General features: G+C 39.4%; 1 protein-coding gene across 1 annotated transcript in view; it reads left to right on the plus strand.

Moving 5' to 3' along the window:
* LOC149442373 (uncharacterized) overlaps positions 1–23,776 on the plus strand; it is a 66,740-nt gene that overhangs the window by 18,369 nt on the left and 24,595 nt on the right. The window contains exon 3 of the mRNA XM_089656216.1: positions 22,578–22,739. Within this exon, the coding sequence (XP_089512342.1) occupies positions 22,578–22,739 (162 nt within the window). The remainder of the gene's footprint in view (positions 1–22,577; positions 22,740–23,776) is intronic.

Below are 23,776 nucleotides of genomic sequence, written 5' to 3' on the forward strand. Positions count from 1 at the left end.
TTTGTTTTAACTACACTTAGGCATTAATATTTCTGGAGCAAGTTCATACTTTATCAACACAACATAAAATAATTTGCTTCACAGAGGTGTCCAAAGTAAAATGTCCTCCTGTAATCTTTATGTTTTATGTGGGCCACCCAGCACCAGAACCAATTAATGCCATCTTGTGATAAAATATAGGTCATCAAGCTGTCATTATATGTTCCATCTCTGTATGAAAATGTAAAGATCAAGAAACAATGATAACATGCCACTGGCAGCCTATATTTTGCAGATACGTTACAGGGTTAGGATAGTATCATGAGACTGTTTGCTGTAATAAGCACCATATCTATCTAGGAAACAATGCTGCTGACTAATCAAAAGATTTCTTTGATCAAGTAGTGCTTGGATCTCTAGCCAGCTGTCTGAGTCTTTTAATGTCTTGTATAGTAAAACCTTGCGTTCAAATTAGCAGGTTGTTGAAATAACCACCTCTCCTTCCCCTGTAATAATTACAGTCAGCCGGCAGTGTGATTTAACAATAGTGGCTACATAGCATAACAAGCATGGCACACGTAATGCCTCTTAGTGTGGTCTGAGTGATAAAAAAAGATTTTTGGAAAGACATTTCACAGAGCAGCATCTGCGTCCAGTTTTGGAAGGTAGAAGGAACGTTGTCCCAGTATGGAGAGGCAAACTAACACTACTGAGGTTGATAATAGTTAATCATTGGCAGCTAGGCCTGTTGAATAAGTGCATTCTGGACATCTGACAAACCATGTCTTTTTGACAAAAGAAAATATTTGAGCTTCTCAGATAACTGTAGTTATTGTAACCAGCAGAATGTGGCAGAACGCTGTGTTGTATGGAGCTTACTCCGCTGTTAAAGTAAACCTGAACTTTTTTGGCTCAGAGAAACAAAGTGATCTGGTATCATGAAGTTGGCATAGTGCCTTGTTTAATATACTCATCCCAGGCCTGGACTTGCAATTTGGCAAGACTGGCATTAGAACTGAGCTGTCTGTGAACTATTGTGAACTAGTCTTAGCTAACATGGACTGCTCTTGGTAAGTGGGTTTCCTATGTAAACAAAATGTCAATTTCTTTGTTTAAAATAATTTGCTAAATAAATGATTAATGTTTATGATTTTTAGGCGGTGTTAAGCAGCCCATAGTTGACTCAATCCCCCATCCACACACTTGATGTAGATGGCGGAATCCTCCCCACTAAACTATTGTATTCTGATAGGGAAAACCAAACAGGGTAATTGTATAGAAGTCGATTGACTTCTGTACAACCACAGCGCTGTACCTGGATCAAAATTCACCCAGTCCCTGTTGAATCAGCCAATTTGTGATCCTTGTGTGACCAGCTTTACTGTCCTTTCACATGGAGCAGAGTCCACTCCAATCATCAAGGGATCTGTGAACAGATCCCCTGCTAAATCAGAGCCGAACAGGAAGGATGTCAGGTTTTTCTTACATTTGTGGCTGTTCAGTTTGTGTCCAGCAGACAGGGGTGGACCCGAGACAGCTTTATGGGTGTAAACGGACTCCACTCTCTATTTACATCAAGCTACCTCCAATCTGTCACGTTTAGGTCTCTAAAAATGCCAAAGGATGCAGTCTTTTTCTGTTTTATTTTCTGGATCTAGACAGATTCAGGTGTAGTCCAATGTAAAGCGACACAAGTCCATTTATGTCTATCGGACATAGGGCTGCATGGAGCTCCTTATCAGGTCTGGCTGAAAAACTGATGGACTTGATTAGAAAGCCTGTGTATAAGGAATTCAGAATCTGTCAGGTATTTTTTGCCATAACCTATTTGGGACTTTCTGCTCACTTTTATTCAAATAGGATATTATAGAAAATCTCTTCTCTTGGAAAATCAACAAAACAAATGTTACAATTACTTGGAAAAGTGCTGACTATGCCCGTCCTGTCTGCCCTCTACTCTATTCATAGAAGCTGTACTATTGATTTCCACAATGAAAAGCACTTTATGAATGGAGGGGGGACAAATAAATAAAAAGTCCACTTCTCCATTCATATAGTGCTTTTCATTGAAGAATAGCTATAGTATAGCTTCTATAAATGGAGCACATTTGAATTCTGCCTGTGACAGGTGTAGCTGCTGATGTTAACCCCTGCAACACTGAATTATCACAGCTGCGGAGATATCTAGGGACAGAGGGCTGAAGATTTTAAGCAACACAGCAGCAAGCAGCAGAATAGACTCTTGATTTAAACATTAACCTCTATAGTGGGGCTGCATAAGCAATGAAAACCTAATAGAGGTTATAATTCCTATAATTCTACTCTACACAAACTAGAAAAAAAAGTTTTGGCTATACATACACTTTAAGGATAAGGTCCAAAGAAGGAAAGTTGCAAAGTAGCAAATTAGAGCTTCCCTCTACCTAAATGTTGCAGAAAGGATTACGTTTCAAGAAAAAGCTTTTGGAGTCATGTACATTGTAGGTTTGTAAATGCACTGACTTCCGTCATTAGGCTAGATCCAGCATTGTACCTCAATCCATACATTCCTGTTTAAGAGCTCAAAAGCATTCCACCTTTCTATGGAGTCACTAATTAGCGGCCATTGGAGGTTGCATGGAACAGACTAATATGACACAATACACAAAGAACATTTGGCTAGTAATATTTAAACAATCCACTGTAAAGACTTAAAAATGGCGTAACTGTTTAAAATATATGGGGAATGCACTGCTGTGTCAATTGATTACCTATGTTATTACAGTTTTTTTTCTGAAGTCAAATCAAGTCACTTTTTCAACTCAAATTCAACATTGTGTAAATTATTTAAGTTTGAAGTCAGTAAAGACATCTTTGTTAACTGGGGCTTTGGGAACAGGTTGACGCCCCTCCAGCCCCCTCGCCTCCATACCTCAGAAGCTCAGGTATAGCCCTCAATGCTGACAGACAAATACTTTTTTTTTAAGTTCATGTTAATGTTCAAACTGTATCATCGCTGAGCCTTTAAAGCAATCTTGTAAGTTATCTGTTGATAAAAAAAAAAAAGAAATTTGTGACAGGAATTATCGTGCTTGGTTAAACATTTATTTTCAGATGACATTAATCACATGAGAACACAGTAAACACCGTGGAAGAAATTAAACAGTATTAAAGGATTGGATGATATGTTTATTCTGTGATTCTGGGTTTACTCAGTAGATCAGATGATAACCTCTGTGTTATACTGACCCTACATGTGCAGATTTCTAAGGTGGCATACCTACAAGAACACGGTAGAGTGATTGACTACCTATGATGCAATGAAAACATTATCATTTTATTTTAGGCAAGTAATCCTTCCTGACATGTGAAAAATTAAACATGTAACTTGTTCTGTGGTATGACTAATATGCTCGATCTTAGGCGATTGGACATGCATACAATAAATCGGACAGACAAGTAATAATCTTTCAGTGTAATCCAATTGTTTTCCCATACAGTTTTGATTTCCATTCATCACATAAAGATATCTGAATCAATTGAACACTGAATTGTGCTCTGAAATTGCTGAGCTGTATTTGTAATCATTCAAAATGAATGCTAACTGATCAACAGAAGATCTCTCAACATCTTCCATTTGATGTTCACGCTGAAAGCTTGTATATGCTGACCAGTATTTTCGGTGTAAACTGGCCAAGCACTGTTCAACAACAGGTGAACTGTACTCATCTTATTTATAACACAGGGAAGAAAAGAACACTACTGTACATGGACCCTAAAAAAACTATTTAAATGAGGACACATTTAAAATTAGAAGAAATGCTAACCGTTTCCCCCTTTATCCAAAACGAAAAAGTTTTTGAGGAGTTAGACTGTGGGTTTTTAAATCAGCCTTTCCTAACCTTTTTACCCCAGTGGAACTATTGAAATAATTTTTAGGTCCGAAGGAACCCCTGCTAAAATTAATCAATCAAAGATCAGTGGGAAGATTGCTTCCCTTATATTGGTAGTGAGTGGGAAGAATGCCTCTTTTATTGCTGGTCAGTAGGAAAAATGCACCCCTCACATTGGTGGTGAGTGGGAAGAATGCCCCTTATATTGGTTGTCAGTAGTAAAAATGCACCCCTTACATTGGTGGTGAGTGGGAAGAATGCCCCTTATATTGGTTGCCAGTAGTAAAAATGCACCCCTTACATTGGTGGTGAGTGGGTAGAATGATCCTTATATTGGTTGTCAGTAGGCAAAATGCACCCCTTACATTGGTGGTGAGTGGGAAGAATGATCCTTATATTGATTGTCAGTAGGAAAAATGCACCCCTCACATTGGTGGTGAGTGGGAAGAATGCCCCTTATATTGGTGGTCAGTAGGAAAAATGCACCCCCTTGGTGGTGAATGGAAAGAATGCTTCCCTTACATAGGTGGTCAGTGAGAAGAATGCCTCCCTTACATTGGTGGTCAATGCGAAGAATGCCTCCCTTAGATTGGAGAACAGTGGGAAAATGTCCCCTTTACAGTGGTGGTCAGTGAGAAGAATGCCCATTTTACAGCCAGCTAAAAAGATCATTGGTGTCATGCCACTGGCACAGCCAAGTGCCGTTGGACCTGCAACTTTGCAGACCCCATCAGATGGGTTAGAAGTCAATTGACTACAGCTCATGGAAGCTCTAGCAACCTCTAGAGGAACTCTAAGGTTCCACAGAAGTCTTATTGAGAAAGCATGTTCTTGATGCTTGTTAGTGCAATCATATACAGGTGCTTGTGTTTACCTTTGTGCACATAGGGTATAAATCAGAGCACCAAAACACAGGTGGGCACAGACTCAGGACCAGACTTGTGCCAGGAGAGAAGTACTGTTGGTGGGATCCATGACGTTTGCATTGCCTGGATCTCAATACAGGCTGTATGCTTTTACTAAGAAGGATAAAAAATATGTCACTGCTGCAGGCAAGATGATGTCTCTGTTAAGATACATCTGTTTAGCCTAAGTGCCAAGAACTTAATTTTGAATAGAAAATGTTTTCCTTTTCATAGTAAAATATATTTTAACTTTATGTTACAAGAGGAATAAAGCTGCACAGCCAATACTCTTTGATTTCAACACTTAAAGCTGGCCTCCAGCCTTACCTTCAGTTTTGCACCATCTTACAGGCTCCTCCACTGTACTGAAATAGTTTACTCTGCAATACCGACTTTGAATTCTCATGGTATGTATTATAAGTTGCAGCAAGTCAAAAAAAGTCCACCTCATTTTCTGGCTGGATCACATCCAGCATCATCTAGCACTTCCCAGTCCCATTGTTCTTGCCCAAACATTTTGTGCATTGGAATTTAGTTCTTTCAGTCATGCAGGTCAAGCATTGTGTTACCTTGTATGTTCTGCATACAAATACAGTCTGCCTAGGAATGCCAAACCCTCCAAACTGAAATCCACCCATCAAAGCATTTTGATAATTGCATAACTCCTGCTAAGAGCCAGCCCACTACTTGCATCAGGGCTGAGGGCTCTTTAGACTGATTTGGGGTTCTGTCATGGCCTTTGTCTGCCCCGTTCACACTCCTATACATGGCAAGTGCTGTGCCTCAGAAAGGGGATGTGAGCGGGAAATATAAAGTACTGCAGCTGGAAGCTACATCCTGGTTTCATGAAAGATGATGCTACCTGAGCCTTCAGATCCCAGCCTGAGGTGAGTGAACACTGAGCCTTGCTCTATGAAGTGTCCCTATCTTCCTCCCTTCTCTCCTCCTCCCTGTTCTTCTAGGAGCTTTCACAAACTTGCAGATTTTATTTCATGTCCAGGGACACCTGAGGTACTATTGGGGATGGCTGACAGTTGGATAAACTGATAAGGTTCTTACTCACAAGTATGCGATGCTGCTGTTTAACCCCCTTCCTGCCAAGAATCCCTTTAAGAGCTCCTTCACACTAGCTTTGGTCTCTGAAGAGCGATCAGTGTTCAGATCATTCTTCAGAAAGCATTTGGTAGGCAACAAGGAGGTGTTGTATCACCTTCTCACTACCTGCTTTAACCCCCTGGAACCGCACATTAGCACACCACAACCGCATGCATTGCATGTAGTTGTGGGGTGCTTGCAGAGCAGCCACACTCACTTGAATTCAATAGTCATTAGGAGCAGTGCCCACAGAAAGCAACCGAGGGTGTCAGTTCTGCCACAGCCATGAAACAAAGCATCACAGTGGCAGCATGTGTACACCCCAGTCCTGTGTTGTCACCCGTCTGTAAATTTACAGATGGTTTGTGAAAAACAGACACTTTTCTCCTGTCCGTAAATGTCTGTGTACAGGAAAAAAGTGCCCGTAAAAAATATCCTTGTTCTCAGCTCTGAACTGAGCATGCAAAGTTCCAGAGTCATCTGATTAGAGAACTGCCGGGCTTGGCCTCAGATCAGGCAGCAGGGCAGGTCTGGATGTGCACCTGCGCAGTTTCATCATGGCGCTTTTTGAGAATGGCTTAAATTCACACACCTCAATGCATGATTTTCAGCCAAACCTAGAAGTTCACTAAGTGGCTGGCTCTGGAACTGCGCATAAGCACTTCACTAAGTGGCTGGCTCTAGAACTGCACATGTGCAGTTCAGAACCAGTGACAACTGGATTTTTTAAAGCCTTTTCATGTCAACCATCCACCAGTGCTGAAGGTATGTGTAAGGGGGCACTCTGCATACTCTGATGTAAGGTGGTGGCCCTCTGGGGACTCTGGTGTAGGGTGGGAATTTGGAGACGTGGATGTAAGGGGGGACTCTGATGTGTAGGGGGAATTCTAGGAAATTTGATGTAAGGGAAGACTCTGATGTGAACATGGCGCTCATCCTGACTGCTGCACTCCATACATTCTTTGTTTTTTTTTTACCTACTCCTGACCCCTGCACTCTATACATTATGCTGTAAATAGACCTGACCAAGGTGCTCATTGTCTCAACTGTTGCTGGTTTTAATGAAGTTCTTCTTTATAGTGTAAGTTCACCTTTACAGAACATCTGTAAGGTGAGCTAACACTGGACCCCCATTTCTTTTTTACAATCCCACACTTCTGTAAACGTCAGCTTTAAGTGGCTGTCTGAAATATCATATAACAGTTTTCCCGAGGTTTAATTACTCATCCTTTAAAATGCAGATGGTGGAACTGTGCCTGGGGTTACCAGCTGGTTATCTAGACACAAAGGCATGGACAGCACTGACTTACTCAACACTAAGTTTTTATTTTTATATCTTTTCGTGGAACTCATATTCTCTCAAACCCCATCATTTCCTGTGTAGGAAATAGCAAGCACATTGTTATTCCAACAACATGAAAGGGAAAAAATATATTGCAGAATTATATTAAACTTGAATGAACATATTATGTTTAAAGATAGACTAGGTAGACCACAAAATCTCATTTTAAACAATGACAATACTTTATAGAATGAGATCAAGAATTCTTGGTTTGAGTTTTTCAGAATTTTACCAATGTAAACATATAGCAATTCATTATTAAATAAGCTTGAATCACTTTACACCATGTTCACGTACAGACCTTTTGTTGTTGTTTAGAGGGGCTGAATAAATACTGTAGCCTAAGGCTCCATGTACACGGGACACTTCTGAACAATGGACAATAGGGGATCATGGGGCCCCTGTGTCCTTGCCCAAACTCAAAAAAGCCTATGAAAAAGGTACCAGGGGCATCTCATGGGGCCCCCTATTGACCCCGGGCCCTCGGGCAGCGCCCGAGTTTCCAAATGGTCAGTCCACCCCTGCTTACTATTTATTTCTTGCCTTAGACAAGACGAACATACTGGAGGTTAGCTTCCAGGTTTTATTGTCGAAGCTTAATCGAACACGGTTAGGTTAGAAGCTGGTGGCTACTATGCACAGCTGCACCAAATTCTGCCAGTTTTAGACAGTATATGAGACAGTATAACCATATAGGAGACTAAAGGAATCAAAAAGCCCTCCATCTAATCAGTTTGTACCACACTAAGGCTAGATTCACACTGTTGCGGGTGCGGGAATCGCAGCTGTTCCCGCAACCGCAGCAAAATGTGCTACTCTGTAGAGATGCGCAAGACTGCCATTCATTCTTAATGGCACCTCCATGCATCTAAACCTGCAGCTCATTTGTGGGTGCGGGAACCACGGGGAAATCGTATGGTGCAAAAGCACCATGTGATTTCCATGCCGTTGCATTTTGAAAACTGTTGCAGACTCCTTTTTTTCTATGGGAAAAGAAAACGAGGACCACAAACCTGAAACAGTGTAAACCTAGTCTAAAGCCTCCCTAAGACTAAAGGTATATACATGTCTCCATCACATATCCCAAAAATAAGAAGATTATTCCTCATATCAGGACAGTGGGTGAAGCCATGCAAATAATTCCCATCAGAAGACGCATATCCAGAATCACTTGTGTATAGTGAAATATAGTCTAATATTACAGAGCTAGGTTTGGAATGAATGTCTCTATAATATTAGGCTAGATCTGCACTATACACCAGCTGTTCTGAATATTCAGAGGCATTAAGGAATCATTTTCATGACTCCACCCACTGTCCTGAAATAAGGAATAATCATGTTTTTGGGATATGTGATGGAATTAGACATGTGAATACCTTCTGTTTTAAGGGTGTACTCACACTGGGCATGGTTGAATGGAACCGTGCCCGGGTTTGATTGTCCCCCCTCCCCACAACAAAGGGGGGTACAGTGCACCTTAGGAAGGTTTTATTGTGCTATGTGTAGCTATGTCAAATCTTATGGAAAACAAAAGGGTTGCCTGACTTTTAGTTTAAGCCTATGTATGAGTAAAAGCTTAATTGTCATTATCAATGTCTTAAAGAAGTGGTGTCAAACTGACGGCCCTCCAGCTTTTGTGAAACTACAAGTCCCATCATGCCTCTGCCTTTGGGAGTCATGCTTGTAACTTGTGCTAGCCACAGGTCTTTTATTATTATGGCCAAAGCCCCAATACACAAGCAGGTGTTTGCCTCCCGTATTATCTGCAGTGTGTACTACACTGTAAGGGTTATCAGACTGTAAATTGCTATTAACCACTTGCCGTCCGCCTGCTGTTTATAAACGGCAGGGAGGTGGCAGTCCAGGGGCGGGTTGCCGTTCATAAACGGATCCCACCTTTTCTAGCTGTGCGCGCTCCCTGGGAGCGCGCAGCACCGCGATCCGGTGCCCACTGTGTCCTCCGGACACAGTGAAACACCGATCGTCGGAAGGGACCTCTGTACGAGGTCCTGATCATGTGATCACTGATTGGCCAATCAGTGATCACATGCAAAGTAGTAAGCAAGATGTCGCTTGTGACATCATTGCTTACTACGTGTGAAATCTGTGAATGATCACAGAGGTCACATGGTACAAGGCTATTCACAACAGCCTTGTACCATGTGACAAGCTGTGACCAATCACAGCTCACTCAGTACTTCTCAATGACTGCAACAATGCAGACAGAGAGAAAGAGAAATGATTGCTTTTACATCCTATATGGGTGTAAAAGCAATCAGTGTAAAAAAAAAAATCTTCATCACCCCCCACAAGTAGTACAGTGTCACCATGGTGACACTGTACTACTAGGGTGACAGTATGTAAAAAAAATAAAATAATAATAATAATATAAAAAAATAAAAAAAAATGTTTAAAAATTATAATTTTTGGTTATAAACTAATTTGGATTTTTTTTTTAGTAAAAAAATAACGGAATAAATTTTGGCCAAGATTTATGATTAAATATTATTTATTTGCAAAATTTTATAAAAAAAACACTTTTTTTCAAAATTTGTGGACTTTTTCATTTACATAGTAAAAAAAATAAAAATCCCAGCGGTGAATAAATACCACCAAAATAAAGCGTTATCTGTCTCAAAAAATGGTAAAAAATTCATATGGGTACAGTATTGCATGACCGTGCAATTGCCATTCAAATTGTGATAGCGCTGAAAGCTGAAAATTGCCCTGGACAGGAAGGGGTAAAAGTGTCTGGACAGGAAGTGGTTAAAAGAGGAGATGATGTCCAACAGTATAAATTAATACAATGTAGAGTGGATACCTTTTTAAGATGACCATACATTGACCACATATTTAAGCCAGGGGTGTCAAACTGGCGGCCCTCCAGCTGTTGCAAAACTACAAGTCCCATCATGCCTCTACCTTTGGGAGTCATGCTTGTAACTGTCAATCTTGCAATGCCTCATGGGACTTGTAGTATGGCAACAGCTGGAGGACCACCAGTTTGACACCTTAAAGAATGTAGAAAAATCAGCACTTTTCTGCATAACCATAACCACTTAGGAAATCTTTATTAGTGCAAAACTGGGTAAAAGTCATCATCCATGGAATAATACAAGACCCATTCACTTTTTTCACACTTATGTGAAATAAACAGAAAAGATTCAGGCTGAAGCCTACCACGTTGAATTTATTATCCACTGTGACCTCATCTTTATTTGAGCAGATGATCCAGTGCTCAGGCTGTAGGAACATCAGGTCTTTGAGCATATCCTGAATTTCATCTTAGAGGAAGCCAGGAACAAGAAGGGGATAATCCTGCTGTGATGTTGTTCCCAGCAGTGCCTTTCATTCCTGACTACTAGGATGTTATGGAAAGAAATTCAGCTTAAACAATGCTTTGTGCCTTCCATGGGGAATTGGGGTTTTACACGAACCAAGGGGAATTTGTGGTAAATTCATCATTGTTACATCATGTTTCTTAGTTAAGGGAAACAAAATTTAGATACATTACTAAAACAGGTGCAGATAGAATTGTATGTGGAACAAAGAGTAGATAATACAGAGTCTGAACTTCAGCAAAATGACAGCAAATTAAACTTTTGCAGTCAATGGTGCATTTTATGCCCACTGGCTACTTACAATACATTGGTAAACATGCTTTTCTAATAAGCAGTAAACGTAAAGCAGTATTGTGACTTCTATCAGTGTCTGGCCAAGCACTGGTTAAAGTTTTAAGAGGAGTTTTCATTCTGCTCTAACTGTCCTATAAGGTTACATAACCCCTGACCCTCTGTCTGGACAGTGCTGATTGGCCCTGTGCTGATCACACGCACCCTCCCAAAGAAAAAAAAAATCTCTAGCAATATACACTAAACTGAGCATGTGCAGAGTGACTCCTAGAGCTCTGTGCTATCAGAAGATGGATTGGGACAGTAGAACAAGGGGAGAATCAGAGAAAACAGAATCAAACAGCCTTTTTACACAATGCAGAGGATTAACCCCTTAGGTTCCATAGTGAGTATACCAAGCATGCTTTACTGCATATACAGACTGATTTTACTGTTGTGGGTTTAGTAACACTTTAAGTGTATAATCCAACATCAAAAATGTGCACATATACATACCAAATACTGTAGATAACTGTGCAGCCGTTCTTTGGAAGGCAGATGCTGAAAAAGGAGCTTGTGTAGAGACAAGGATAACTGGTAAATGTAAATGTATAAAAGTTAATTATTGAGCAATAAGCAACAAACAAGCAAAAATAAAACCAACATTGTATTCTCGATAGGTTTTGGTTTTTTACTGTCTTTTTTAAGAGATAGACTAACTCTTGAAAAAGTCCCTATTGTGATGAAATGTACCAGCAATACATTAACCGTTTTATTTTTGCCTGTTTGTTCCTTATTGCTTCTTATACATTCAATTTTGCCTTTCTCCTTGTCTCTACATAAGCTCCTTTTCTTTCTCTGTCCATTTCTGGACAATTTTTTGGTCTGAATAGGAGTGGATACATTGTTATTTTTTGACATTATCTCTTTTTGTGTGGAATATATATATATATATATATATATATATATATATATATATACACTATATTGCCAAAAGTTTTGGGACGCCTGCCTTTACACACACATGAACTTTAATGGCATCCCAGTCTTAGTCCGTAGGGTTCAGTATTGAGATGGCCCACCCTTTGCAGTTATAACAGCTTCAACTCTTCTGGGAAGGCTGTCCACAAGGTTTAGGAGGGTGTCTATGGGAATGTTTAACCATTCTTCCAGAAGAGTGCATTTATGAAGTCAGGCACTGGTGTCGGACAAGAAGACCTGGCTCACAGTCTCCGCTCTAATTCATCCCAAAGGTGTTCTATAAGGTTGAGGTCAGGACTCTGTGCAGACCAGTCAAGTTCCTCCACCCCAAACTCGATCATCCATATCTTTATGGACCTTGCTCTGTGCACTGGTGCGCAGTTATTTTGAAACATGAAGGAGCCATCTCCAAACTGTTCCCACAAAGTTGGGAGCATGAAAGTGTCCAAAATGTCTTGGTATGCTGACACCTTAAGAATTCCCTTCACTGGAACTAAGGGGCCAAACCCAACCCCTGAAAAGCAACCCCACACCATAATCCCCCCTCCACCAAACTTTACACTTGGCACAATGCAGTCAGTCAAGTACCGTTCTCCTGGCAACCGCCAAACCCAGACATGTCCATCGGATTCCCAGACAGAGAAGCATGATTTGTCACTCCAGAGAACAAGTCTCCACTGCTCTAGAGTTCAGTGGCAGCATATTTTACACCATTGCATCCAACGCTTTGCATTGCACTTGGTGATGAAAGGCTTGGATGCAGCTGCTCGGGCATGGAAATCCATTCTATGAAGCTCTCTATGCAATGCTGTGCTAATCTGAAGGCCACACAAAGTTTGGAGGTCTTTAACCGTTTCAATACCGTGCAATTTTACACTTTCCTGCCCAGGCCATTTTTCAGGTTTCAGCGCTCTCACACTTTGAATGACAATTGCGCGGTCATACAACACTGTACCCAAACTAAAATTTTATCATTTTCTTCACACAACTAGAGCTTTCTTTTGGTGGTATTTAATCACCGCTGGGGTTTTTATTTTTTGCTAAATTAACAAAAAAAGACCAAAAAGTTTGAAAAAAACCCACATTTTTCTTTGTTTCTGTTATAAAAGTTTACAAATAAATAATTGTTCTTCATAAATTTAGGCCGAGATGTATTCTGCTACATGTCTTTGGTGAAAATAACCCAAATTAGGATGTATTTTTTAGTTTGTAGGAAAGTTATAGAGTTCACAAACTATGGTATAGATCTGAATATTGATCAATCCTGAAGTACTGACGGCCAATCTAATTTCTTGAGGTCCAAGAATGTCAGAATAGTACAGATATCCCCAAATGACCCCTTTTTGCAGAGTAGACAGTCCGGCGTACTTCATAAGAGGCATGGCGAGTTTTTTAAAGTTGTATTTTTTTGTCATAATTTTTCCGAAAATGAAAAAATGAAAAAAATTATTTTCACTATTTTTTTTTTTACATACTGTCACCAGTGCAGTACAGCGTCATCATATAACTGGCATGGCGGTGAACAGGGACACTGACTGGTGACAGTATGAAAAAAATTATTTTTATTTATTTATTTTTTTAAAGATTTTTTTTCATATTTGACTATGACCAAAATAGTACAATGTTACCATAGTAACATTGTACTACTTTGGGGAAGTGATCAGTATTTTTTTTTTTACACAATTTGCTTATAGCAAAGAATTACTTTGCTATAAGCAAGCATTTACCTGAATGAAATCGATTCATTCAGCTTTTTTTTTTTTTTTTTTTTTTTGTGCTTAGCTGTGATTTGGTCACAGCTAATCACATGACATGTGCATGTGATTAGCTGTGACCATTCACAGCTAGGCACTAGTATACAATGGATGGCATCATGAATGAAGCCATCCATGTATACAACTGTCATGTGACCTGCTGTGATTGGTCACAGCAGGTCACATGGTACCAGCAACGGGAGCCGGTACTCGGATCTGTCATCGGCCGTGTCCGAGGTGCACGGCCGCCGACAGATCGCACTGCTGCGCCGCTCTGCACTAGCGCAAACGGCGCATGTGCGGGAGCACGCCAAATGGCGTGCACCCGGAATGGAGGAGCACATCTGAAGCCGCCAAACGGCCATTGACCGGGCGGCTAATGGTTAATTATTGACTCTGCAGACAGTTGGCGACTTCTGCAAACTGTGCACTTCAGCATGCGCAGACCTCGTTCTGTCATTTTACATGGCCTACCACTTCATGGCTGGGTTGCTGTTGTTTCCAGTTGCTTCCACTTTGTTATGATACCACTAACAGTTGCCCGTGGAATATTTAGTAGCAAGGAAATGTCACAGATGGACTTATTGCTTAGGTAGCAACCATTCACGGTAATTCATATTTGAATTCACTGAGCTCCTGATAGCGACCCATTCTTTCACAAATGTTTGTAGAAGCAGTCTGCATGCCTAGGTGCTTGACTTTATACACCTGTGGCCATGGAGATGATTGGAACACCTGAATCCAATGAGTTGGAGGGCTGGCCCAATACTTTTGGCAATATAGTATACATATATTTATTTATTTATTTATTTTGCAACGTTATTTCGTTATATCTTGTAGTACATGTGCACATTTTTTATGTTGTACTGTACACTTAGCGCAGGAGTTTTTGGATACTAAGAAACATTTCAAGATGGAAAGCACCTGACATTTTCATAAATAGATTCTAGAAAAATGACAAACAATTCCATTTAAGTTGAGGCATTCAGGTAATTTATATTGTTTAAAATTCTGTATTGGCTGTCTTTTTACTTCATGGTTCAACGATGCTGAAAAATATAATACCTAGAAAAGACCACAGTGCAAATTCCATACAACTTGCCAAGCCTGTTAAAGAAAAGTCAACAGGGGAGTGAAGAATCTGGCACTCTGTCAACTGTCTTTTTAACTACAAAGTCTGCTATGAACACCAAAACCTACAGTTAATTAGGGATCTACAGCAAAGGGTGTATCATGGATAACATATGTGTTGAGAAAACCTGAGCTGGCCACACACTAACTGATTTCTCTATCCACTCTGTGTAGCATATGAATCTCCCACTGTGGATATTGTGTTTTGACAGCAGACCCGCCAGCTGTCAAAATACCCAAACAGTGGATGCATCTGATTGGATGCAGGTGCTGTTCAGCAAACAATTTTTTCCCTGGCTCCTTTCATCTTTCAGTTGAAGGATATTGGGTGGGAGGGTCACCCACTAAACAAACCAGATAGAAGTTGATCAGTGTATGGCCAGTTTTAGCCTAGCTAGCATAAATAGGGGTTAATCCAATCTTGAATGAAGAATCCTGCATTGCAATGTGTACCATAGGTTCTTAAAGTCAGCTCTGGGTGCATGGCTGTTTCCAAACCATAAACACAAATCTACATAGATGGTATTACAGGAATATAATAACCACAACTACAGGTATGCATTTGAACTATATTACACCTGGAAAGGGGATCCTTTTATGTCATGGTGATGCTAAGGATTAGGGGGTATACTGTGATAAGAGGAAATGTTCCCAAAACAGGCTTCATGACAGTCAGAGGATATCCTGTCTACATAGACACAAAGGATGAAGAGTCTGTATCCTATAGGATAGTGTTTGTTCTTAAGGAGTAACTACAATCTTTGAAAAGTCCTATAGATATATATGACAGCTGGACAAGAAATGAGGGAAACAGATGTCACTGGCATAGGAAGACACAACCTGCAGCAGGTTCTAACCCTTCACCATTTTACTAACAAAAAATGTTTTGTTGTAGTCTGTCTGCCCACTAAAGAAAAGCTTCCCATAACTTCCTGCCCTAGCAGTAAATGAGGGGAAATCTCTCCAATGGGGTCCCAGGCTAAAGTAAAAGCCTGGCAGGAGTTGGCCTTCAATGTGTTTTAAAACTGATCACCAGATGGCTATAAAAAAAGTAATTAGGGTGTGTAACCCAATATATTCCTGAATTACTATTCGTTTTGTCTAGAGGTGTAATGGAGAAGAAAAATAAATAAAATTCAGAGCTCCTGTAATCTTCCTTGTTCCAGCCCTGGAATGTGCGTGAACCCTCCACACCATCCCATACAATGTGGGGTCAACGGTGGCCTCTGATCCTGCACTGTATATGATGATATCAGGAGGGGTGACCACATGACTGTCAGAAGAGAAACAGCTTACAAGGATCACTGGTCTCTCTAGACTAAATGATCATTTATTCATGAATCTACGGGGCCACCATAATGTAATTTCTTTGTAGCTGATCAGAGTTCAGCTTTAATGTAGGAATACCCTCATTTCTATATAGTATAGTATAGTTTTTAATTGACTATGTATATCATAATGACCATATAGTCTCTTCATACATTTAGACTGCATGGAATTTTTGTACATTGTTCTGCCTGGTAGACAGGCTCTAAATGGTTGTGACTGACGACACACAGGCATTTTTTTTTCACAGAAATGAATCGCTTCTACAAATCACTGATATCACTGGTTAACAGAAAATAAATCACCAGAGTTGCTGCAGAATTGCTACAGCATTTGGTTGTGCTCTCCTACAAATTGCTCTTCCTTCACCAATTTGTAGCTAAGCATATCAATTACTGCAACACTTCATAGAAAAGCTTTAAGAGTGATTGTTGATAATGATTTTGCTGATCATTAACAGCAGCAAATCGCTTTAAAATGTTCACTTCTAGTGATCCTATAGGAAAATAGTATTATTTTTGTAGCGACAAAACAGGGGGTAATTGATGGAAGAAAAACACCCGTGTGTTATCAGCCATAAGAGGAACTCATATTATTGGCTAGGAAGGGCACTGGATCACAAATAATATACATATGATCAGACCCTGAAATAACATGGCTTATCAGTGCCTATGAAGATGACCTGTAATAGCCATACTTTTAAGAAAATATAGGTCAGTGTAAGTTCTGCAGGCCATGCTGAGCATAGTGTAGTAGTAACATTGGGAATACCAGGTAAAACTCCGGACACGAACATGATGAAAATAAACTTTGTATTAATCAGTGCTGAGTGACCCAGCAAGGGCTCATGCCAGCAAGCTAAGTGGCTTGAAAAACATCTCACAGAGTATACATATCAGCAATTACATCGCAATACATATATTTCCTCTTTCACTTTCTGTACATTCAAAAGGCTTTCTAAGCAATTCAGAACATGGCCTTGCTAGATAAATTATCTTCGGCTACAGATAAGAATACCAGCTACAGACTGGAACACATTGTTACATAGGAAATAAGAGGGGGAAATTGAGCTGATAATTTGGTTTTCAAACAGATGCTGATAGAAATGTTAAAGTTTAAGAGGAAATCTACAATATTTGGGTGCTGCCACAATAGTGCTTGGTAAAAAGCACTGCACAGTACAGTATTGCAAGTAATTCTCTGTCTGTATATTATGCCTTCACTGGGGTATGTGCAGTATATCTATGTCAGTATCTTGTTATGTCCAGAGTAGATGATACACATCACTGTACCATAGATTATAAATGTTGCTGCTTCAGCTCTACAGCAACAAAGAAATAGTGTGGAGGCCTAACCTCCCAATTCTATCATATTTTCTGCTTAGATAAGCATAGGATGGAACACAGAGATACCTGGCAGAGAATGAGCGATGTAATGGCTTTGCTAACTTAATGTTTAATATAGCTGAGAGGATGTCACTGTCAGGCAGACTGAAAAGAAGTAAATTGACACTTTGTAAAGTTCCTAACCCATTCCTCATGTCTAGATGATTATGACATCCGTCCATTCACATCAAAAGGATCCCTTATTTATTGGCCTGGAGCAAAACATACAGCTGTGCTGCCAGCTGCATGTCCTCACAAAGAGATAACAGTAGCAGCAACAATATAAAAGCTTCATTCCCTGTGGAAATCAGGCATGTTGAGGCTAATATAACACTGTTTAGACAAGCTAGTGACCTGTGAAGCCATGTATTATAACTGCGGTGGGCAGGGATGATATTAAGAAACACAATGCAAAGCAAACTGGAGTCCAGGGTTTAGCTTTGGAGTTTATACAGTATATTCACCTTGTGTTGAGTTTGTGTTGAGTTTATATGTTCACCTTATATGTGTGTATGTTGTTTCTGAGAACATGAAGTGCTGAGAGAAGCATACTAATGGTTTAGTTGGCTTAAATGCCCATAGATACAGGACGATAATCAAACACAAGGAAATTAAAAGGTAACTAATCATTTTATTCTCTTGCACTTAATACACATACACACATGTACCCTACGAATATGCATGTGCTGGGATCTACTGGGCTACACTGGACTATAAGAATAGAACATCCAAGTTAATATACTTCTTGTTCAACTCAAGGGTTCCACAATAGTCTGCAAGATCTTCTGTACATTTACCAAGTGTATCTATTGTCCAACTGGTCACATTTGAAGTGAATAATTTCTATGATAACTTGAATATGGCCTAAGGATAGTGGCTTGTAGTACCTCTACAATCTTTTATTTTGGCAATGAATTGATGCCCATATAATGTTACCAGTCAATGATTATATGAAACATGAATTTTATACCAGACAGTAGATAAAGTACATTAGCAGGTTTGTACACTGATGCTTAAGCTTTACAGAATGTGGTACCTTCAGAGCTGGAGAACTAGGAATACTGGGTTTTATCAACCATTCTATCTGCCTTTACATTAGATAGTAAACCGGAAAGGGATAAAATTAATTGGATCGATAACTGATGTAATGTTCTACAACACATATCAAAGCTTTTGGTACGTTTTCTTTTTTTAAAATAGTAAATAGTAAAAGGTTATTAATCATCAGTACAGGAATTGGCCTGTCAAATGTATGCCCGATAACTGAGAAAAGACTTCAAGAACCAAGTTAATAGGATATGCGGGGTCCGGAGGGAACCCATACTATATGTTGATCACTGTGGGAGTTATGAGGTTGATCAGTTAATTGGAGTAATGGGGATACATATTCAAATATCCTGTGTACTAGGGTCTAGTGGGAGCTGAATGGAAAAGAGACACAGAGCAGTGAATAGATATGTAGACAGATAGAGCAGAAGAGGATAAGCAAGGATAGGGAAGGGAGTAGGGTAGCCACTCAGAAGGATAGTACACAAATCCAGTGTATTTGATATTTGTCAGCAACATTGCAATAGACTTCGGCAGCATTTAGTCCTTATATCAATCCAAGTGGATACATATTGGTCAAATTTGGAGATTTGTTTTCCTTTGCATGTGATTAGGTATTCTTTGCAAAGTAAAACTTCATCGCATTCACTAAGCTCTGGAGAATATTCCCTTGCAAAGTGAATAGCTTATTTTCCATTTGTAAATCAACCCCATGGTGCTCTGTGAATGGCCAAAGGGAGAGGAGGGTAGAAAAAGGGCACTATTACTGAAGTCTGTCAGACCCGCAGCTTTCATAGCTAGAGTGGGCTGATAATCTAGCAGGAGTTGTACTATCCGGAAAAAAGAAACGTATTGATTTTAAAATGCAGTGCAGTGATCCCACCATGTATTGCACCTGAGCAGAAGTAACATTTGTTTGCACTTCAGAACTTACTAAAATCTCTACGCCCGGAGTTGAGCTTTAAATAAAGCACTATGGGATAATGGAATATAATTCTGGTTTACGCTAATGATATTGGTTGAATAGGGCTATTCAAAACACGGGTCTGCTTAGCATTCATTCCTATAAAGTTCACAATGCACTAGAACTAATCAATTCACAAGGTGGTTGCAGTGTTGGCCTTCCATAGAAAGATGATGCCTGATGGGAGCTGCAGCACTGCTTGAGCAGAATCCAGACATCTAAGTGCTGTATTGTATGGGGACCTGCTGAATAATTATTCCACATTTAGAAGGATTTCTACTCTTATGCTGAAAGCTGTAAAACAATATAATATTAGATCTAACAAGGTAAAAACAATAAAACTGTTCTTAGTTCTTTTCCCATATTGCTGCCACCCAAAGCTTGCTGCCTGATTTCAGTGCTGTGGGCTGTACAGTGTATATATATATATATATATATATATATATATACACCTGACCGAAGCCACACTACATCAATAAATCAACAGCATCAACATGAAGTGCACCTGTCATTACATGTCCTATTTAGACACATAAACACCATAATAGGGTGACCTCTGTAAGCTCTGTGAAAGACAAAGCAGATGAGCTGTTGTCTAAAACTTGCCAATTATGGAAGAAAATACTTCCATTGTGCTCAAAACAAATTTAGAACATTATTTTATACATTCTGATTAATCCAGAACGGAACTTGTGTAACTTCACCCAGGTGAAGAATTTCTGTAAATCCTGTGCAGTCATCGGGTGCCCTGGGTGATATTGTTGCTGAACATTTGATCTTCTCCCTGGTCCACTCATAATGGACAGAACGGAAAGTCATTGGTTTGGCATTTCCCTAATACTGTGCTTGTTATGGGAAAGCTTTGAGTTCACTTCCTGCTTTTGTAGAAGGAGATGAAGAGTGTAAAGAGAATGAGCAAAGCTTGTTTCCACAAATCAGCCCGGTTATTTTTATAAAGTGATGACATTGGCAGCAAGGAAAGAACTAGTAGACAAAAAGCTGTGTAATTTCTGATGTAGGCTGTAGAGTTCCACAGAAATGCCGTATGCTCCATAAGAACAATAAAAACATAGTACATTGCGATGGTGCCGTAATAGTTTTTTGTTTAAAAGCATCATTTAAAATTGCACGTACAAATTTCCCGAGGTGGGCAGATGTTGAAACTGGAGCACTTTGAGTCACAGACCCCCTGCATATGGCCAGTAGCACTTTGTTAACATGAGAATAAATCACTGAGTTAATGTGTATGTAAACTCTAGTAGTGAATTTTATCTGTTTTTTTCCTTTTTCTGTTAAATATACCATTAAGTGTTTTATTCTATCTGATCACTAAGTGCAAAAAATACTTGTTAATTCTGAGAGAAAATCCTGAGTTGATACCTCCAAGTGTTCTATGCTTCTGCTGCACTAATAATAATTTGATTGCTCCTTTGGTCTTTGTGGGCTACAAAAACACCTTTCCCTATGCTATAAAAAAGAGGAGGAGTGTTCTGTAGTCCTAACACGCTTCCTGTCCTAGATTGACAATGCAGCTCCTTCATAAATATCGTAGAGTATAGTACAGTGAGTCAGTGTTGTCACCTTTGGACAGGAAGTGTGTTACTAGCAGGATCACCAGGTGAAGATAAGGGGAAAAGGCCTGAAAGAGAAAACTAATACAACCACCATATCTAAGGTTTGGTAAGCGCCAACATATTACACGAGGGGTGTCAAACTGGTGACCCTCCAGCTGTTGCAAAACTACAAGTCCCATCATGCCTCTGCCTTTGAGAGTCATGCTTGTAACTGTCAATCTTGCAATGCCTCATGGGACTTGTAGTTTAGCAACAGCTGGAGGGCCACCATTTTGACACCTGTGTATTACACTATTATTCTTGGGTTTCAATACACTTTCACTCCTTACTCCAGGCACAAAAAGCTTCATTTAAATATATTCCTGAATTGCTGCAAAAGGATCCACTTTGGGAGGAAAAAATGTCTTTGCAAAATTGGTTACCACCATATAAAGGTAGCAGTGGCATCATCACTTTGCTGTACATAGCCTGCACAAAGACAAAGTTTGGGGGGTTGTTTGTAATTCATAAGAGATGCCATTCAGAACGTATGTCTCCTTTTCTACATCTCAATATTTTATGACACACGCATTTGTGATCTTGGTCTGTTTTAATGCATCTACTGACTGGCAAAGTTAATTCCTACTGACAGATCCACTTAAAGTAGGATAAACCAGTTACCCACATCCTAGGTTATCTCTATTGCTGGGAACATTTCCATAGAAATGATGGACTTAGACTACAGATAAATTGGCTAGGCATTCCCTAGGAATATCCTCCTAGCTGGAGATTGCAGTGTGTAACAGCACATAGGTCAAAGGTGACAACAAGTAGTGCGTTTGACCCTTCAGCACAAAGGTGAACCTTGCCTGTTCCCAGCACTCTATCATTAGGTTGGCTGTGCCATGCATCATTACACATCGTTTGTTGATGTAACCTTGTAACACGTTTTATCTGGTTAAATGCTGTGATCCCTTCCCTTTAACTTTCAGTAAGACCTCTGTCATTTTCAGTAGTGTGCTAAAGGATTTTTTTTTAACAAAGAGTAAAAATAGATTCGCTTCTGATAATTCAAGAATTATGTCCTCTATTGCTTTTACATAAAACATTTGGTAAAAAGAAAAATTCAAAGGATCAGTTCACCCCAAGCTGTTTTTTCTGTAATGTGTGCATTCTGGGGGGCTTATTCACAATGGATTCTTTGTGTTTTAAGTGGAAATTCCATTAGCTGGTGGGTATACCATGGAATGTCTTACCAGCTGGCACTAATGATATAAGAATGGGTAGTTCACTTAGAGACAGCAATGCTAACCTGTACTCCACCATGACACCCATAAAATACTAAGCTTACCTGCAATATATTTTGGGCTAGTAAAATGCAATGATAAATATATGTATCCAAGTGTGAAAATACATAAATGCTCACTTTTGATACATTTTAATATCTACTGCTCACCAAATAGGTTCTATTATTATAAAAAACATAACTTAAGGTCAATACTAATTTGGCACTTTGCTGAGTTTGAACATCGATAACAATATTAAAGTACTTTATTGCAAAAACTCTGAGCAAATAAGTGGTCAATTATAATTTGTTTTTTTAGAATTAAATAAAATCTTACTTTTTTAAAGGTAAACCAGGGTGCCTCAAAGGCACTCGGATCAGGCCTTGGATACTTGGAACATATCTGCCAGCTTATAGAAAAAATTGGCCAGCTTCAAGAGCATAATTTAAAGCTGCAAAAGCAAATATTTGTGTTACAAAAGGAAGATAGAATGAAACAGATGAAAGAGGTAAGAGAACCATGAATACTAATAAATTCACTAAGAAAGCTAATTACGACATTTGGTGTCATGATGTTCCATGCACTGTCCTATTGTGTTTCATTATTCGCTTATTAATTACTTACAGAGCAAATTAAGAATATTTGTTTAGCAATAATTAAAGGGAACCTGCCACAAAGCAAAATATCTGTATGAGAAGATTAGCAGAGATTTCAGATTACCTACACACAAGAAAACTTCTTTGTGTCAAGTCTTGTGATCACAAGCTTAAATGGGGAGAAGGCAGCTATATAGTAGCATTTGTGACGTCTGAATGGTATGTCATCTCCTACTCAACATATATTATTAGGACTGGCCATATATATTATGGGGACATATATTATGGGGCAAATGTCCCCCTTAACTCCAGTTGTCCCCTAATTGATCTGAGCTTTCTTACACAAGTACTTTTTTAGTGGCAGATTGCATAACAACAGCTATCACTACATGTCATTTAAGGACTATGTAACATATTTTCAGTTTTGGTTCAAGATAAGCAACACTTTTAGTCATTTTTGCCTTTACAATAACAGTAAGCCCCTTAGGGAATGGAAAAGCATATGCTAAATAATAATAATAATAATTATTATTATTATTATTATAATACAGGATTTATATAGCACCAACAGTTCAAGTAGCTCTTTACAACATAAGGGCAAACAGTACAGTTACAATACAATTTAAAACAGTAGGAATCAGAGGGTCCTGCTTATTGGAGCTTACAATCTAAGAGAGACAGTCAGGAGATTCAAAAGGTCATAAATGTCAGGGATGAGCTGATGGAGAAAAAAAGTAAAGTTGTTGGTTGGGAGCAGAGTAGGCCTCAATGAAGGGGAGGGTTTTCAAGGATTGTTCAAAAGGTGAAAGACTAGGAGATAATGATATATTTTTGCTCTGTGCTCAGTGTAGGCCTAGCTGCAGTGAACCTGTAAGCCAATGTGAGTTCAATAACTGTATGTTTACAGCAATAGTTTATTATGAGTAAGAACAAAGTGGTAGGTAGTAAT

The sequence above is a fragment of the Staurois parvus genome, unplaced genomic scaffold, assembly GCF_062004578.1.
Source record: "Staurois parvus isolate SC_StPar_1 unplaced genomic scaffold, SC_StPar_1.0 ptg000894l, whole genome shotgun sequence".
Taxonomy (NCBI): domain Eukaryota; kingdom Metazoa; phylum Chordata; class Amphibia; order Anura; family Ranidae; genus Staurois; species Staurois parvus.